The 15,834-nt window shown below is 42.5% G+C and overlaps 1 protein-coding gene and 1 pseudogene across 1 annotated transcript; both read right to left on the reverse strand.

Annotated features, from left to right (window-relative positions):
• Positions 1-423: 423 nt before the first annotated feature.
• LOC136528039 (protein HIGH CHLOROPHYLL FLUORESCENCE PHENOTYPE 173, chloroplastic-like) lies at positions 424-4,543 on the reverse strand. Its single transcript, XM_066520936.1, has 13 exons — positions 3,761-4,543; positions 2,926-3,138; positions 2,609-2,813; positions 2,388-2,463; positions 2,137-2,272; positions 1,940-2,044; positions 1,757-1,834; positions 1,580-1,669; positions 1,438-1,503; positions 1,098-1,154; positions 925-1,002; positions 774-821; positions 424-679 (listed from the first exon to the last, which is right to left on the reverse strand). Exons 1-13 carry the CDS (start codon positions 4,442-4,444, stop codon positions 608-610), a joined length of 1,908 nt encoding a protein of 635 aa, XP_066377033.1. The 5' UTR covers positions 4,445-4,543; the 3' UTR covers positions 424-607.
• Positions 4,544-6,742: 2,199 nt separating this feature from the next.
• LOC136528131 (probable histone acetyltransferase HAC-like 1) lies at positions 6,743-15,250 on the reverse strand (annotated as a pseudogene).
• Between the last annotated feature and the right edge of the window lie 584 nt (positions 15,251-15,834).

Genomic DNA, 15,834 nt, shown 5'->3' on the forward strand with positions numbered 1-15,834 from the left:
CCGCAACGCAAGCCCACGTAGATCCGTAACGGCAACCCAGCCCATGAAACTGAAGCGGGTGGGTCGTCCGCCGAGCCCAACGGCGCTGCCGGCCCGCAGCGACACGCAAGGGAGACGGGATGCGATGGCCCAAGGGAGAAGGACTGCGGGAGGAAGAGGAACCGAGGAAGCAGCAGCCAATGCCGACCTCAACAGGAGACGAACCTGGGGGGTGATCGGAAGACCACGAGGTGAGAATCGGAAGCATACGTCAGGGAAGGATATGGGGGCAGTTCAGGAAAACAAGCGAATAGTGTCCGCCAGCGCCAGCGCCAGCACCAGCACCGAGGGCGAGGAGATCGACGTCGCCGCTGGCGCCGGTTTGTTGGCCGCCTCGGTGCCATCGCCCATCGCCCATCAGCGTCTCGCACAACCTTTAATGTCTGAGTCTGTGCAATGATCTTTTTTTTTAACGCAATGTGCAATCATCTTTACAAAAGGGCCAAATGACATACCATGTGAATCACACAAGGCTTGTATAGGAAAAACGTATGGCTTTACAAGAGGAGAAAATATACACGTTATATGACCCGTATATTACATATGTCTGAGTCTGGTGGCACATTAATCAGGTATTCTTCTCTAGAACAGAGAGTGCTGGTGTAAGATAGTTGTTAGCCTTGTCAGGTAGATGAGCCACCTGAAAACATTCATGGCATATTATCAAACACGAAAACGAACAAAAACAAGAACGTGAGGGATCCATCAATTTTGGATTTCAGCAATTAACTTACAAGCTCATACAGCTCGTTCCCTTGGTCAGCGACGTACTCATAGCATACCTAATTGAATACATAGCAACAAGTTTAATTATTCACAACTGCATACTATTATCAGTTGAAAAAGCGTTGCTATACATGAAACAGAGCAGGAGAATAATCTTACATCAAAACTTTTGTTTCTTGCAGTGGAATCATGCAATGCTTTGACACAAATATCTGCCACGTCAGCACAACTGATACCCTACATAGGAAAGTTATAGATATAGTGTTATGTATAGCATACAATCCGCAAAATTTAGCATCACACAGGCAACTAATTGTTCATGACGTTTTCACCTGAGAGATTCTGTTCCCTTGATCAAAGATCAGTGCACGCTGGCCACCAGGTTCTTCCTGAAACGATTTAAAAATGACTATCATGGTCATTGTGCAACTAGGTTCAATCTATGGAACACATATAACATAGGAAAATAATTGCCTCGTTTGTTCATAATACTGCTTCAGAAGGTATGATCTAGTACAATGTTTATGTCTTGGTTTTCGAACGTAAGAAGGAAATAGATGGCTTCTAGTTCTAGGTTAACCATATGTTTAGCACACTGCTTATATCAAGAGCCTAAAGTGAATTCCTAGAAACTTCACTCCACTAATGTTAGTAAGTGTATTAGTATGATACCTGCAAAGGACCCGGGCGCACGATTGTATATCCAAGGCCTGACCTCCGCAGTGCATCTTCTCCAGCCTAGAAGAGCATCAAGATCCTTAAACATCTGAAGTAGATAAACATATAGGTGTTAAGTGGTTACACAAAGTAGAACCTTCTTGGCTTTGAGAACTTGTTCTCTTCTGTTAGATTCAATTCCAGAACCTGAACATGACACCAATATGAAGTCTGTTTCTTGACCAGTCTGCAAAAAAAAGAAAAAAAAAACTATACTTATAAGTACATGAGACAGAAAGGTAATATCTACAGGCACAATGTGGGAACAACTTACAGGTAAAGCTTTGATGTATTCCAGTTTCAGCTCAAAGTTTCGAGGATCACTAGCATTTTGAGATCCATCACCAGGTCTCTGCAGAAAGTGTCAATTGCTAAGTCGCCGTTTTTATGTCACAGCCAAAGCTGCACTTGCTGTCTTGTGGTGATGATGGAAGTTAATACAACATAGTGCACTGACCTGCCTTTTTGGTTCAAACCTAATGGTTAGTGTATGCACAAGAAAAGGGTCGAGGGGAGGATCTTGTGGGTTTACTGGCCGAAAAGATGAAAATGGCACTCTTACCTGCAGAAAACAAACACAAAAGGATTAAATTCTACATGTGCATTAAGCAGCTGTATAGCTAAGACATCGAACACTACTTACTTAGTACTTACCCTACAAAAGCCTACTTTTGTAGTCATCCGAGCAAAATACTTCTTGCTCTGGGTCGTGTCTGCCAATGGACCAGTTTCAAGAATAACAACGTATGATCTTCCATTTCCTCCCACTGAAAAAAGTAAACCATCGTACCTATGCACAGAGAAATAGAAGTGAAATGTCACGCTCACATAATACATTTTGATACATAATTTCATACAGATTCGTCAACATCAGAGAATAAGAAAAACATAAGAGATCCTAATACCTGTCTAGGGTGGAACCTAGAGGAAGAGAAAGCCTTTTTGATATCTCAACATATCCACCTCTTGTGAATACAAATCCTGAAAATAAGGAAGTTCCATAAGAAATCTATGACATTCGAATAAAAGCAAAACAGAGGTACATGAAGTATATAGTTTTTTTTTGTTTTATTTTATTTAAAAACGGGAATCATTGTCATAAAAGCTACAAAACTGAAGGTGCTACCTGAGAAAACAGCCTGCTGATCTTCTGAAAAATCCAGTGATGCATCGATACCTTCATCAAATCTAGAAACAAAAGCATTTGGGAAGTAAGAACCCTGCCGCACCTCCCAACCCTTCAAGGACTTTGCAGACTTGAATTTTGCTATCAGGAGTTTGCTCTTGCTGCTTTTACCAGCCCTGAGCTGGGCCAATTCGTTGTAGTAATCCTGCAGTACAAAACCAAGCTCGGTGACATACTTTTCATTAAGGAGTGGTGGATCTTAAAACCATAAATACAAATAGAAGTTGACATAAGAAAATTAACTCAGAAGGAAATACCTGGAAAGCCTTGCTAGCATTCCTTACTCCTTGGTTATCGACCCTATTTAGGTCTCCTGTAATAGTTGAGCGTGCAGTTGCACAATAGATTATCTTGCTGCAGCCTGATACTGCTGCTTTGACAGTTGCAGGATCACCAACATCGCCAACAACAATGTCCACTGACCTTGGGAGCATATCTATCACTTCAGGGTCGTTTCTTCTTACTAAAGCCTGTTATGGTAGGAGAAAGTTAGGCCCAACTTCTCCTAGTTTATCCAACTTCTCCTATTTAGGAGAAAGTTAGGAGAAGAACAGTTTACGTACAGACTGCCTTGGAATTTCATCATAAGAAACTGTGCATTGTTCATTTCCATTACTGTAGATTGTTTCCAGTGTGTCCATATGACATGATGGATAGATACATCACTCCATTTATTTTAGATCCCAAACTCTAGAATTTTAGTACGCAACATGGAAGGTATGACTGAGTGAGCACGTGGGCTAAGCCAGCTAAATTAGGGCGGCAGTGACTATCACACTTACAGTCTGAACACATCAGCAGCATCAGAACTCAGAAATTGTAGACGCTGAGGAGAATCTAGATATACATTAATAGAATGAAGCATAAAAAAAAATCACAAATGACAGGCTATGAAAATTGAAATGCTAATTATCATGTTTGCCTCCCTAGTTGCGTTTAAAAAAAATGTTTGCCTCCCTAGGCAAGAGAGTATGCAGTAAAGTAAGACCGTATGTTAAGTTATCCGCTCCAGCGTTGTCGATTCTAATAAAAAATCGAAAGCAGCTACCACTTCAGTCAAATCAATGACCATTTGAATCAGGACATGCTGACCTTGACATTGTATCCGCGGAGCATGAGTTTGCGCACGACGATGCGGCCGATGCGGCTGGTGGCGCCGACGACGAGGACGGTGGTGTCCTGCGCCCCAGGCACGGTGAACTCACACATGGGTCCTCCGCGGATAAGCACGGCCTGCTCCTCCTCCGCCAGCGCGATGGAGGAGGCGCTCGAAATCTGGCCCAGCCGCGAGAACTTGCGCCACACCTCGTCGAACACCTGCCGCGACCGCCGGCCCAGGCCGACGGGGTTGACGATCACGTCGTCGAGGCCGGCCACCAATGCCCGGGCGCTCTCCTCGGCGCTGGGCGCCTCCTTCTTCTTCCTTTTCGCCTCGTCCTCCTCCGCCGCCGCCGCCGTCTCGTCACCCGTCCCGTCCTCCTCCTTGGCGGCGGTGGCGGACTTCTTCGCCTTCCGAGACCGGCGTTTCCGGCGCGGCTGGGCGGCCTCCTGCGTGGCCGTGGCGGGGTCCTGGTCGACGAGCTCGGCGGCGGTCGGCGCGGTGGGCTTGGTGGCGAAGCAGCACGCGGAGGCGTGGTAGTACCACCTGGCGCCGCCGATGGAGGAGGAGGCGAGCGGGAGCGCGTGGGAAGGGGACGCGTGGCTGTGGAACGCGGCGATAGTGCTCACGGCAGCGCCGCCGGGGGCAGACGCCCGCGCCGCCACGATGGCCGCCATGCTCTCGCGGTGGATGGCTGATTTTGTGGCGGAATCCGGCGCGGTGGCTGCAAATATTTCCCCCCGGTGAATGTCGCTGCCGCGGCTGATAAAGCCGGCCGTCTGAGTGGCTGCCGTGCGGGGGCTCCAGTTGTGGCTGCGGTTGCTGCGCGGGCTGGCGCACGGGGCAGCCAGCTCGCCGGGGCCCCCGGCGCAGGGAGACGAGACGGCCAGACCGCAGACTGGTGGGCGGGCACGCACGCCACGGCACGCGGGGGCGTCGCCGTCAGGAACTCGTGGCGACTTCCGAAGTGGATAAAGGGGGCGCGGGAACAGGCAGGACAGGAGGAGGGGAGGGCGGAGGCGTGGCCGCGCGGTGGCGGGTGGCGCGGCGCGACGACGTGGTCGTGCCGGGTCCACGTGTCCAGTTCGTCGATCATCCCACGTGGACGAGGCGCTCTGGAGTCACCACATCGCAGCCGTCCGCTGCAATCCAACGACAACTCCACCAAAGTCGCCTTTTTTTTAGATCTCCACCAAAGTCACCTGGTAGGCCAATTTGAGCGGCCAAAAGGTTCTAGCTTTTTTTTTAGAGATCGCTACTGTTTAACAGATTGTGAATGATCCTTTTTGCTGTCAGATATTCATTCTTTCCACTCCTTGAGAGTGATGCTTTAGTATGTAGGAGTACGTGTGCTTTATCAGTGTCATATGTTCAGAACTAATTTGCAGGTTCAGGTCTGCTTTCTCAGAAGCAAACTCAGATCCAGTTCTCAAGTTGCAGTTAGGCGGTGTTTAGTTGGGTAAAGTTTGCGCAGGCAAACTTTGCATAGTGAAGATTCCCTATTGTATCATTTCGTTTGTATTTGTGAATTATTGTCCAAACATTGATTAATTAGGCTCAAAAGATTCGCCTCGCAAAGTTAAAGCAAACTGTGCAATTAGTTTTTGATTTCATCTACATTAGTACTCCATGCATGTACCGCAAGTTTGATGTGACGAGGAATCTTCTTTTTGCATAGTGCACTTTTCAGGAGTTTGGAGGAGCTAAACAAGGACTTAGTTTAGAATTTTTTTTCATTCAATGTCAGGAAACACCTTTTAGAACCTCTGAGTATCAAAAACAACAAACAAAATACTACAAAATTTCCTCATCAATATACAGTTAAAAACTGCCCAGAAACCTACCATACTCATACATGATAAACATTAGAGTCAACCTCTAAGGTATGGAGCACTATCAAGTATATTGGTCCAATCGGCATGGTGAAACACTACTTAATCAGAGACAAGACAAACCACCAGCTGCATGCAGTGCCACTTTCAGGCAGAACTGAGCAAGGAGCAAACCAATAATGGCTAGAAACGGCCAAAAAAAAAAAACTTTATGCTGATGTTGTTTTTATGCAGATCCTCTTGATCTGCATGCCTTGGTATCTTTTCTCATGGAGATATATTTTATATGTGCCATTGCCTTTATTCATTCATGCCGACTTGTGAGCTCGTTGCTTCATCATCTCATCAACGGCAGCTCAGACTGCTGTTGCAGGCGTTGCATCTTTCTCAAATGCTCCTTTATGTGCCTGTTTCCAGTCACAACTCAGCTTTCTACGAGAGTGATCGCATATCACCCTGTTCACTGGTCGGTGCTGGTGCTGGTTTGAGTTGGCTGGTGCTGGTTTTTTGTGAGAGGAAAATACTGTTGGCTGATTGAATAAGCCTGGCTGGAACCAACAAGCGAACAGGGTGTTGTCAGTGCATTGAGATTGTGTTGGGGTGCGTGTGTGTGTGGGGGGGGGGGGGGGGGGGGGGGGGGGGGCGCATCTGCATCTGGGAACATTAGATTCTCCTTCTTTGCAAGCTCTTGCATGTAACTGGATAATGCTCCATATTTTCCTTGTACATAAACTTTCTTTCCCTATCTTAATTGAAAGGCAAAGCTCCTGCCAGTACGTTAAAAAAAAAATGCTCCACATTTTCTTACACAGACGACAGCCATTCGATGCACGTGTCTGGCAAATCTTCCCATGATGGAAGACTGACTTAAGTTTTCGGCAGTGACAAGGACCACGGCATGCTGCCGCGTGCACCACAAGTCGAAGCATTGTCTGTGCCTGCAGCACCACAAAAAGAAAATCACCGTAACGGAGTCAAGATCAATTCCTTCAGGGATTAATCAACAAGTGGATAGCACAAGTAACAGCTCAGGCTTTCCATAATAAGTTGATTACATTGGCAACACAAAAAGGAGCCTCAGCATATCAAACAGACAAAGCTATAAGATACATTATGCACAAAGGATACCCATGGTGTGTAGCTTAATAGCACGATTAATTGGCAACTATCAAATAGACCTTATAAATGTGAATGAAGGTATGGAGCAGCTGAGCTTCTCTACAGTGACCACCAATGCTAAGATGGTCACACAACAAAAACCAGATGAATTACCACAATGTAAGAAATATAATACCATGCCAGCACTCTTCTTTTGATCAGCATCCCTATCTGCTCCTGCTGGATGCTTCGTTAACTGGTGGACATGTTTGGTCCCTCCATTGTGTTTGTAACAAGCATCACACTCATCATAATCGCATTCCTTGCACCGCCACTCTTCACCAGTTTTGATATCATTCTTGCAAACATTACATGTGGTAGCGAAAGCTGGTTCAGTTGGATTGTGAAGATGATATAGCAACATCATCGAGGAATGTTTTGCAGCACGAAGGGTATCATATTGATAATAGTTTCTTGACATAGACTCAGGAATGCCTGCCTGGTGTCAAAAAATTCACTTTCTAAGATGCCGTCTCTGTCCTTGGTATCTTTAGGCACACCATCAATTTCAACCTGAATGATGACATCGAGTAAAATATTTGGCATTTCTGGCATTGTTTCTAGTTAAAAAAGCTTTCGAATAACTTACTGGCTGTAGTGTATGCAAGTCAGCACTATTAATTGGGTGCCTCTCCTTCTCGTCACGCTGCTGTTCTACATTATAACAACTGCAACAGAAGCCTCGTCAGTCTCAAAGGTAATAGCAATCATACTAGCTGTAACAAGATCAATTGAAGAATAAAGCTCTATGATATTTTATTTGATGTTTTCAAGTTGCACCATGTACAGAACCATGATCAGGCACATATACAACAACAACAACAACAACAAAGCCTTTAACCATGATCAGGCACATATATTATACAAAAATGTTTTCATATTATTGTACCCCATTATAAAACAAATCAACTTACTTGTCACAAATAGAAAAGCTTTTGCATTGATTGCAGACCGAACGCCTTCCAGACACCATAAGGATACAGCAGTGACGACAAGAATACTGCAAATGGACCATAATAAGATCTTCTTTCATAGGGTAAATGGCTTCTCCAAGCTGCACAGCATCATTGATGGTTAATAAGATATATAAGAACGCTCAAGTAAATTTTGGTTGAAAGAACATATCTTGCATATTTTTAAGAGAAAAATATACCTTTTGCATCATCATAGCATCCTTTGAAGCATTCCCAGTTAAATCGGTAAGGCAAGCAGCTTTCAAAGCTCTTTTTGTGATAGTCTTCTTTACCTTTCCCTTCCTCAAGTTTTTGTCATATTCTGGTAGGAAAATTTGGTTGATTATATCTTCTGCAGCTCCAGGCCAATAATCACCATCAAAATATGGCAAGCGAGCTGCGGTCACTTTAGCCTTGCAGTCTGTCTTAGAGTTAAAAAAGTGCTCGTATAGATTTGTCAGCTCAACATCTATACCCTCATCAGTAGTTTTTCGAATCATAGATAAGTACCTGCATGCAGAATAATAAATCATGCCTACAAATGCCAGATATGATATTCATTAATCGTTATTCTAAAGAATCCTTTTGACATGCAAAATGACATAACGGCAATAAATGGTATTACCATTCTCGCAGTTTTTCAGACTTTGGTGTCTTCTGAATCTCCGGATGGCAATACATAATGTAATCATCAGTTCATCACCTTTCAAAGGTGGGCATGCCCATATGTAACAACTAGTGAAACCCCGCTGCTTACAATACCGGAGATAACCTATCTGTAACATATACATACAGAAAACTATGGTTAGACTCAAAAATGGAATGTGATACTAGTAATCACACTGATACTGATTATAGTATATTACCAGAATTTCATGGTACACAAACGTTCGTAGGGCTTCACCAGAAACTGTTTGAATCTCAGGTCTAAAATATTTGACAGAATCTAGGTACGACAAATAAACACGACGTTGGTTTGGGAATGCACATTCTGCTCCATATTCTTGCACATATATGCCAAATAGGCATACTTCCACACCATCTATTCTTTGAAATAAAAGAATAGCCTGAAGGAAAAATGGAAAAAAAAACAGATACGGAGCTTTTGTTAGCAAAAGTTGTCTTCCCAAAAAAGTGATCGAATAAATAGTAGTCACATGTGATTTTTTGCTTCACATGACCATACAACTCTTTTACCTTGGACTTGTAAGGAAACTCTATTGGGTAATTCTCTTCTGGAAAAAGCTCCAAAAATTTTGGTTTAACTTTCAAATTCTTGTCCACTGATGAAACAACTCTGACCACAAGCCCCTCTGCTCCAGGAACCTAATGAGGGAAAAATCAGGACAAACAAAATGACTAGTTCTAGATTTTATGGAGACTGAGAATCACGTGATGAATGCACATTCCGTGAAGCTTTTTGAGCAGCAATCTTAACTGTGTACTTGCATATAAAAGAAACTGATTATCCTCAACAGGAACTGCTGTGGTGTAAAGTATGGAGGTTGAATGATGTGCAAAATAAAACCGTGAAATACATCTATGAAACCCCATGCTGGTTATTTTACCCTGTCACCTAAAGCAGGCAATACTCAAATGGTGCACCTGTGGTAAATAAAAATGTTCACCTGAAGTAGATAAGGGGCAAGAAGAACAAACAATACTCAGAAAGCACAGCTGCAACTAAAAGAAAAGGACCTCACAAAACCTTGCACTTTCACAAGAGGAGTTTCCAAGATGTGACTATATTGTGAAGCTTAAAGAAAAGATAAGTTTGTAGGCTCAATGAATTTGTAAAGTATAGCTTTTGAAGACAAAACAGGGAGAAATTAGGTTAGTGATTTCCAGAAACAGCTTCTATTACCAACCTCATCGAAACTTTTCCTGTATTTGTAGGCCCTATTCTGTCTCTCCTCTTTGAGGCGTTGAAAAAGGTGCTCTTCTATATGATCGCTAAGCACAGTCCTTGGCAGATCTTTCGCCCAGGAACAGTATTATGCGGTAAAGGTGTGCGCAGACCATCTTTAATCTCTTCAATACAGCAACTGTGGCAGATATATTCTGCGTCTTTTTCTTCAGCATTCCTTTTGGCATTAAAAAGAGCACAAATCTGGTGCTGCCAGCGTTCACATCTGTCACATTGAGCCCACTATGGAACCAACTGATTAGGTTAAATTAGTGTGCAGAAAAAAGATGCATAACTATGAGGATAAAGCCGGGAAAGAGGGAAACTGAAATGCTTACTGCTTCTTCAAACTCGTGATTGTTTCTTTTCTTCTCAAGTTTTGACTTGAGAAATTGAATACTGTCCACCAAAACTGAGTCACTGCGAGACTCATTGTAACATGGTAGGCAAAAGTAGTAGGGACCACTTTCAGTGATAGTACCACTATAATATGGTGCATTCTTTTTTATCCGAGCACCACAGGGAGAACAAAATTTAGGTGGAGGATCAAAAAAGAGCTTTTCTACTTTGCAAAGCTGGCATGAGTTCACATTTTCCCACTGTCCTAGTAATTGATTATTTTCAGCTTTAGCCTTACTCTGTCATATGAAGAAATAATTATTGCAATAGTTCATACTTCATAGTGAAATAAACTATACTCTTGCACAAGCTTAAATTATATCCACATGAAAACAGTAAAACATGAATCCAATCCAACCAAAAGATTTCTTAAAAAACAAGTATGTGTATAGGTTTTAGAAAAAACTTTTGGCAGCGGCTAGGGTACTAATAAGGTAATAAACATGCTAATTAGGAAAAAACAGGGGGAAGAACATAAGACCAACCTAAGCTTTCTGGGTTCAAATCCAAGCTTTCAAGATATTGCACATGGGCATTTCTTATCAACATCTAGAGCCAATTGCAAGAAATACAAGTTTCTTATCTGCTATTATTCAACATGCAAAGGTTTTCATTTTGCTAATGCTATTGGAAGTTCAGCTCCATCCTAAAATACCTGATCCATGATGTCAAAACAGCTAAAGTGCTTCTTATTTTGCTAGTCAGCAGGAAATCCCAGTAGTATATAGTATATCTGACTGCTTACTGTTTCCATATTCGAATATGACAACTCCAACCATCTGATTAAAAGAAACTATTTATGGCTCAGGGGAGGAAATTTTCTGGAAATGTTTTTTTTTCTAGACATCACATGGTCTGATGGTCATGCAAGCAATAGAGAACTCTGTTCATTAACTAAAAATAGTACAGTATGCAAGATATCTTTTTTTTCTAGTCAAGAATCATACCTGACCAACCCATTGTATTGTACTATGGGCATGTTCATATATTTGCTCTAGAGTGAGCGACTCCAAGAGTGAAATACCTTCTCTCTTTTTTTTTCCCTGTCTTGGACAGCAAGACATCTGTAGATCCACTTGCATTCATCTTAATATCAATAACACCTTCATTTGTATCTTTGTTTGGCAAACAATTTTGTTGCTCAACATGTGAATCTAAATGATTTGAAACACCAGGAATTGCATAACTTTCCACTGCACCAATTTTCCGAACAGTACCAGATCTAGTTATCTCAAGCTTTGGCGGTGGTTGCATATCAGCCTCGATCTTTAGCTTTTGTTTTGGATATATCCTTTTATCCTGTCCAAGATGCTTAGGTTGAGCTTGCTGTGACACAAAATCTGGGCATGCTTGAGGAAAAGAGATATAAGCACTATCAGATACATTGGGAAGCATGGGTTGCAACCTTAAACGCTTTGATACAGGTGATTGATCATCAAAGGTTTCAGCTTTCACCAGTTTGATGTCTATTGTGTCACCATGTACCCCATTGAAACTTCTTTCAATTGCATCCCTCTTGTTTGTTTGATCACAACAGCGGCTCAGACTTTCATTTGCTTTGCTACAAACAGGACAATGCTTATTAACACAATCATTATAGTGATAAATAGCCTCCTTTGATTGCCTGCAGTATCTATACTGGCAATCTATTCTTTGGCAGTCATTAGAATGCTTTAAGATCTCCCGTGCACAAACACAGCCTTGTAATTTACAAGTACCTATAGGATTGGGACAAAATTTTGCATGAATGAAAAAGCAGTATACTTTTGTTGGAAGCTTTGACTGTTTATGATCGGGAGTCATAGCATAACCAGGAAAGTGCCAATTAGATGAAACATGTTGTTCTGCTGCATCTTCTGACATTTCTCTCTGCACCATGTTATTATTCATCAGTTTAGTATTTTGTACATGTGGAGAGAATAACTGCCGAGAATATGACTTGACCCGAATGGGAATATTATGATGGACAAATTGTTGACTGGTATGGTCTATTTTGTCACTATCTTCATTTGCTTTTGAATATGTTGGCTCATTATATGGTAAAACTCCTTGACTTAATATTTGCTCATCACGACCAGAACTAAGCTTACATTCCCTCACAAACAGGGAGCAAGGATGATTAGGCTCAAAATAATGTTGCTCCTGAAATATTTGTTTGCAAGGCAACTGTAATTCCCTAAAGTTCACCTTTTCTGTTTGATCCAATACCTCGGATTTTATAAGTGGTTTTGGTTGAAGAGTTTGATTGGTTGTCTGGCTTGCGAGCAATGCAGATTTCGTTCTTGAAGTGGACAACATATTTGTAGCATCCATGTTCTGATTACCTGTAGGTGTTAAGGTTGCAGAAATGGCGCCGTAACAATTTCTAGAAACACCCAATGATGCTGGAAAAGAAAATAGTACATTTAATTGTTTTGCAACGTCAAATGTCTACAATGAGTTGCTAACTGATAATAAAACGTAACAGGGTAACCCATGTGGAACGCATAAAATTGTATCAAAATGTGCAGCAGTATCTCCAAGACTTTCCATAAAACAAGGCGAGTCTAGTGCAGTGTGCAGACCAGATAGAAATTAAAAGTCACTTATAAGTTCCACATTTCTAAAAGCCAGTTACAGTAGGGCGCCTCAACTATTGTATTTCTCCTAAAAAAAAGACAGGAATACATGTCAAAAGGCTTACAACAAATCAAGTACCATTATGCATACTATCTCACATCCAGATCATACTAGTGATTAGGACCTCTGTTGACATTTATTGGCAATTTCACAAAAATTAGCATACCATTTTACTACACTGCACGTATTTTTCTACTGAATTTGTCAAAACATGTGGTTTTTTGCTGCAGGAAGATTATCAATGGTTAATCTACTGAAATATATCAAGTTTCCACAGAAAAATCATGGCAACATCATCTCCCTCAAACACTGCTCCAAACAGGTAGTATGATTTGCAGAAGTTGAAAAGATTTTTATTTTTCTCCCTAAATAAATAAAACACTCAAAAGAAATATACTCCTCTACTTTTTCGACATATTCCTTTTCGGTGACATGGATAAAATTCAGATCAAGAACAAAACTCAAAGCATGTGCATCTGCAGGATTTGCTGCCAAAAAGTAGTACTGCCACTACCAACCTATCTAGATTATAATGGCACAAATGAATAAACAAAATAGCATAAGTGAGATATTGCACATGGAAAAAAAATATAGCACACATACTTTGTGTTCCCTGTGGAGGATGACGATTGAATTCTCTTTGCAATGATTTCTCAGGCAAACTGCCATAAGATGACAAATTCGTAAATTCTTTCTGTGCTGCAGCTCTGTTTGATAGCTGCATATTGGAGCCCATAGCACCATTGATTTGTGCATCCGACGAACCATGAGGAGAAATTCTCCAGGATTCTTGAATCCACTCCAGAGCCTAGATGCTGCAGCGGATAGTTACTTTGGTTCATAGAAAATGGCATTGGCTGCTGCTCCTGCACTAGAGGCATGGCATTCCACTGCCCATTGAGGCATCCAGCACCATTAGCGCCAATAGGATTGGCAGGTAAAATCTGATGATGGCTAAATCCTGGAGCCTGAACCATATGATCTACCTGCTGTTGCATAATCACTGGACACATCGCTGATGAGTCACTATTAGCGGTGGAATTTTGTGGTACGCTGATGGATGGATCCTGGTAGCCGTTAGATATGGATCCTGCAACATAAATATAGTGAGAGCTGCAATGAAAGAACCAACAAGAGGAGGGAGAACATAGTGTCCGGAAACACAAGCCAACTGCAGGTAGTTATAACAGTCATTGAGCTACGCCCTGTGTTCTCCATTCGCACTCACTCTAAGCCATACCAGGTGTTGGAAACATTGTGATGTAGGTGGAGGAACTTGGTGTCTGATGTGACATTTGTTGACGCTGGTGACCTTGGCTGGAGAGGGACCTAATAGCAACTTGCAAGCGTGGCTCGATTTGTTCTTTCAGCATTACATGGTAGTCAGCCTGCTCATAGGAAATATATTTTTTTTGTAAAAAACGAGGAAAGAAGCGCACAACAGCAAAAGCATGGATACAGTATACTTAGAGCAGTTAAGAATGAAAATGAAATACAGAAGTTTTACCTTTGAGTAAAGTCTGTACAATTCTTCCTCTAACTTCTCTGCAAGTTTCTCAAGGCTCTGGCTATCAGCAGGTTTCATCTTCTTTCTAAGCCAATCAAGTCTGCCAATGATAATATGGCATTAAAATTTAATCTTCCGGTTAAACACAAAACCTTTCGATTAGCATCAGTCAGTTAGTGTGATACACCTTTCAACAACTCAGCATAAATTACAATCCCAGAGCTAGCTGGGAACATGGGATTTGGCAAGAGGTAAAGCTTACATCTTGTGGCGCATCTCAAAGCGCATTCTTGAGAACAGAGGATCCATGCCAGTGTGGCGTGAAGCAACTTGCAGCGGCTGGTGCTGCAGCAGCCCCCTGCTGCCGCCAAAGTCCATCTGAACTGTCTGCCCCGACATCTGCTTGGACAGATGTTCTGTCTGTCCAACATTCATCCTGCCTAACAAATTAGCGCCAATGTATCGCTTTCATCATCGAATGATCCAATGCAGCTGAGCGCATCAACCAAAAAACAAGAATAAACCATGATCAGATTTTTATTGACAGACCAGTACAAAGGACCATTTAATAAATAAATGAAATCAGCAATACGTAGCAAAAATTCAAACCATACACACGAGACTGATCAACACACCCACCTAAACCACAACCGGATTGCAGACTTGCATGTAGCATCCAGGGTTTCAGTTGAACCCCAAATTTTTTAGAAAAAAATAAAACAAGTAGTATCCCCAAAATTTTCAGTTGAACCAAGAAGTGCTGAACAATGCTGCAGTGGATTAATAATACACCCCTAGAACAAAATTCCACGACAACCTGAATGCAGCGAAAACACATTTAAAAAAATATAGTTAGAGGTGAAGAGAGGGTTCAATCACCAGCGGATTCAGCAGCAGCAGAGAGAGGGAGGGAGGGAGGCTGGTTGTTCGGCGGCGGTAGGGCTGCCGCAATGCCGCACACCCAGTCCTCCACGCGAGACGCGCGTCCGGCGTCCGCCCCGGCCCTTACCCTCCGTTGTCTGCGCCGGAATCGGGGTCAGCCGTAAGGCCGGATGCCTCAGGCGACTGTGAGTCACGCACTCACGCCTTCCCCGCGCGATTACCGATTAGCAGTCGCCTCCCCGAGTCCTGGCCGATATCAGAGGTAAAGATGCCAACGGGCTCAATTTTTGCAGGTACATTGTATATAAACCCGCACCCGCGAGCTGAAACCCACGTCCACACCCATTACCCGTGACGGGTACGATAGTATGCTCGCACCCACCACCCGTAGGCACAGAATACCCGCGGGCACACCCACTGGCTCGGCAGATATAAAAAACAGAGAGTGAAAAGTACACTAAGTAGCTAACAAGGCAATTGGATAACATATGGTACATGTCTATATCAAATTCTACACCAATTATGATTCATAGATCACACTTACACCGTCACACAGGACATTCAACAGGCTGCTATCAATCAGAGTCGACACTCGTGATGCATGATTCTTCCTTCATTTCTTCTTCAATGTCTTCAAGGCAAGACCAAAAGGTATCAACCTTATCATCATCTTGATCTACAGCAAGGTATTTTTTAATGTTAGTAGCCGCAACCTATAGATTACAGATTTTAGAATATATGAAACATAAAAAATGACTATTTTTATTACCTTTAAGCGAGCGACGAAGCCAACTTTGGCTACACATAAGAG

Source organism: Miscanthus floridulus, chromosome 19, assembly GCF_019320115.1.
Source record: "Miscanthus floridulus cultivar M001 chromosome 19, ASM1932011v1, whole genome shotgun sequence".
NCBI classification, from domain to species: Eukaryota; Viridiplantae; Streptophyta; class Magnoliopsida; order Poales; family Poaceae; genus Miscanthus; species Miscanthus floridulus.

Bases quoted from the DNA above. Each gene is read 5' to 3' on its own strand.
- LOC136528039 (XM_066520936.1), bottom strand. From the start codon at position 4,444: ATGGCGGCCATCGTGGCGGCGCGGGCGTCTGCCCCCGGCGGCGCTGCC. The intron at 2,045-2,136 runs GTAAGTACTAAG...TGTTTTCTGCAG, and splicing joins CAAAAGTAGGCTTTTGTAGG to GTAAGAGTGCCATTTTCATC. The intron at 1,670-1,756 runs GTAAGTTGTTCC...TTTTTTTTGCAG, and splicing joins AATACATCAAAGCTTTACCT to ACTGGTCAAGAAACAGACTT.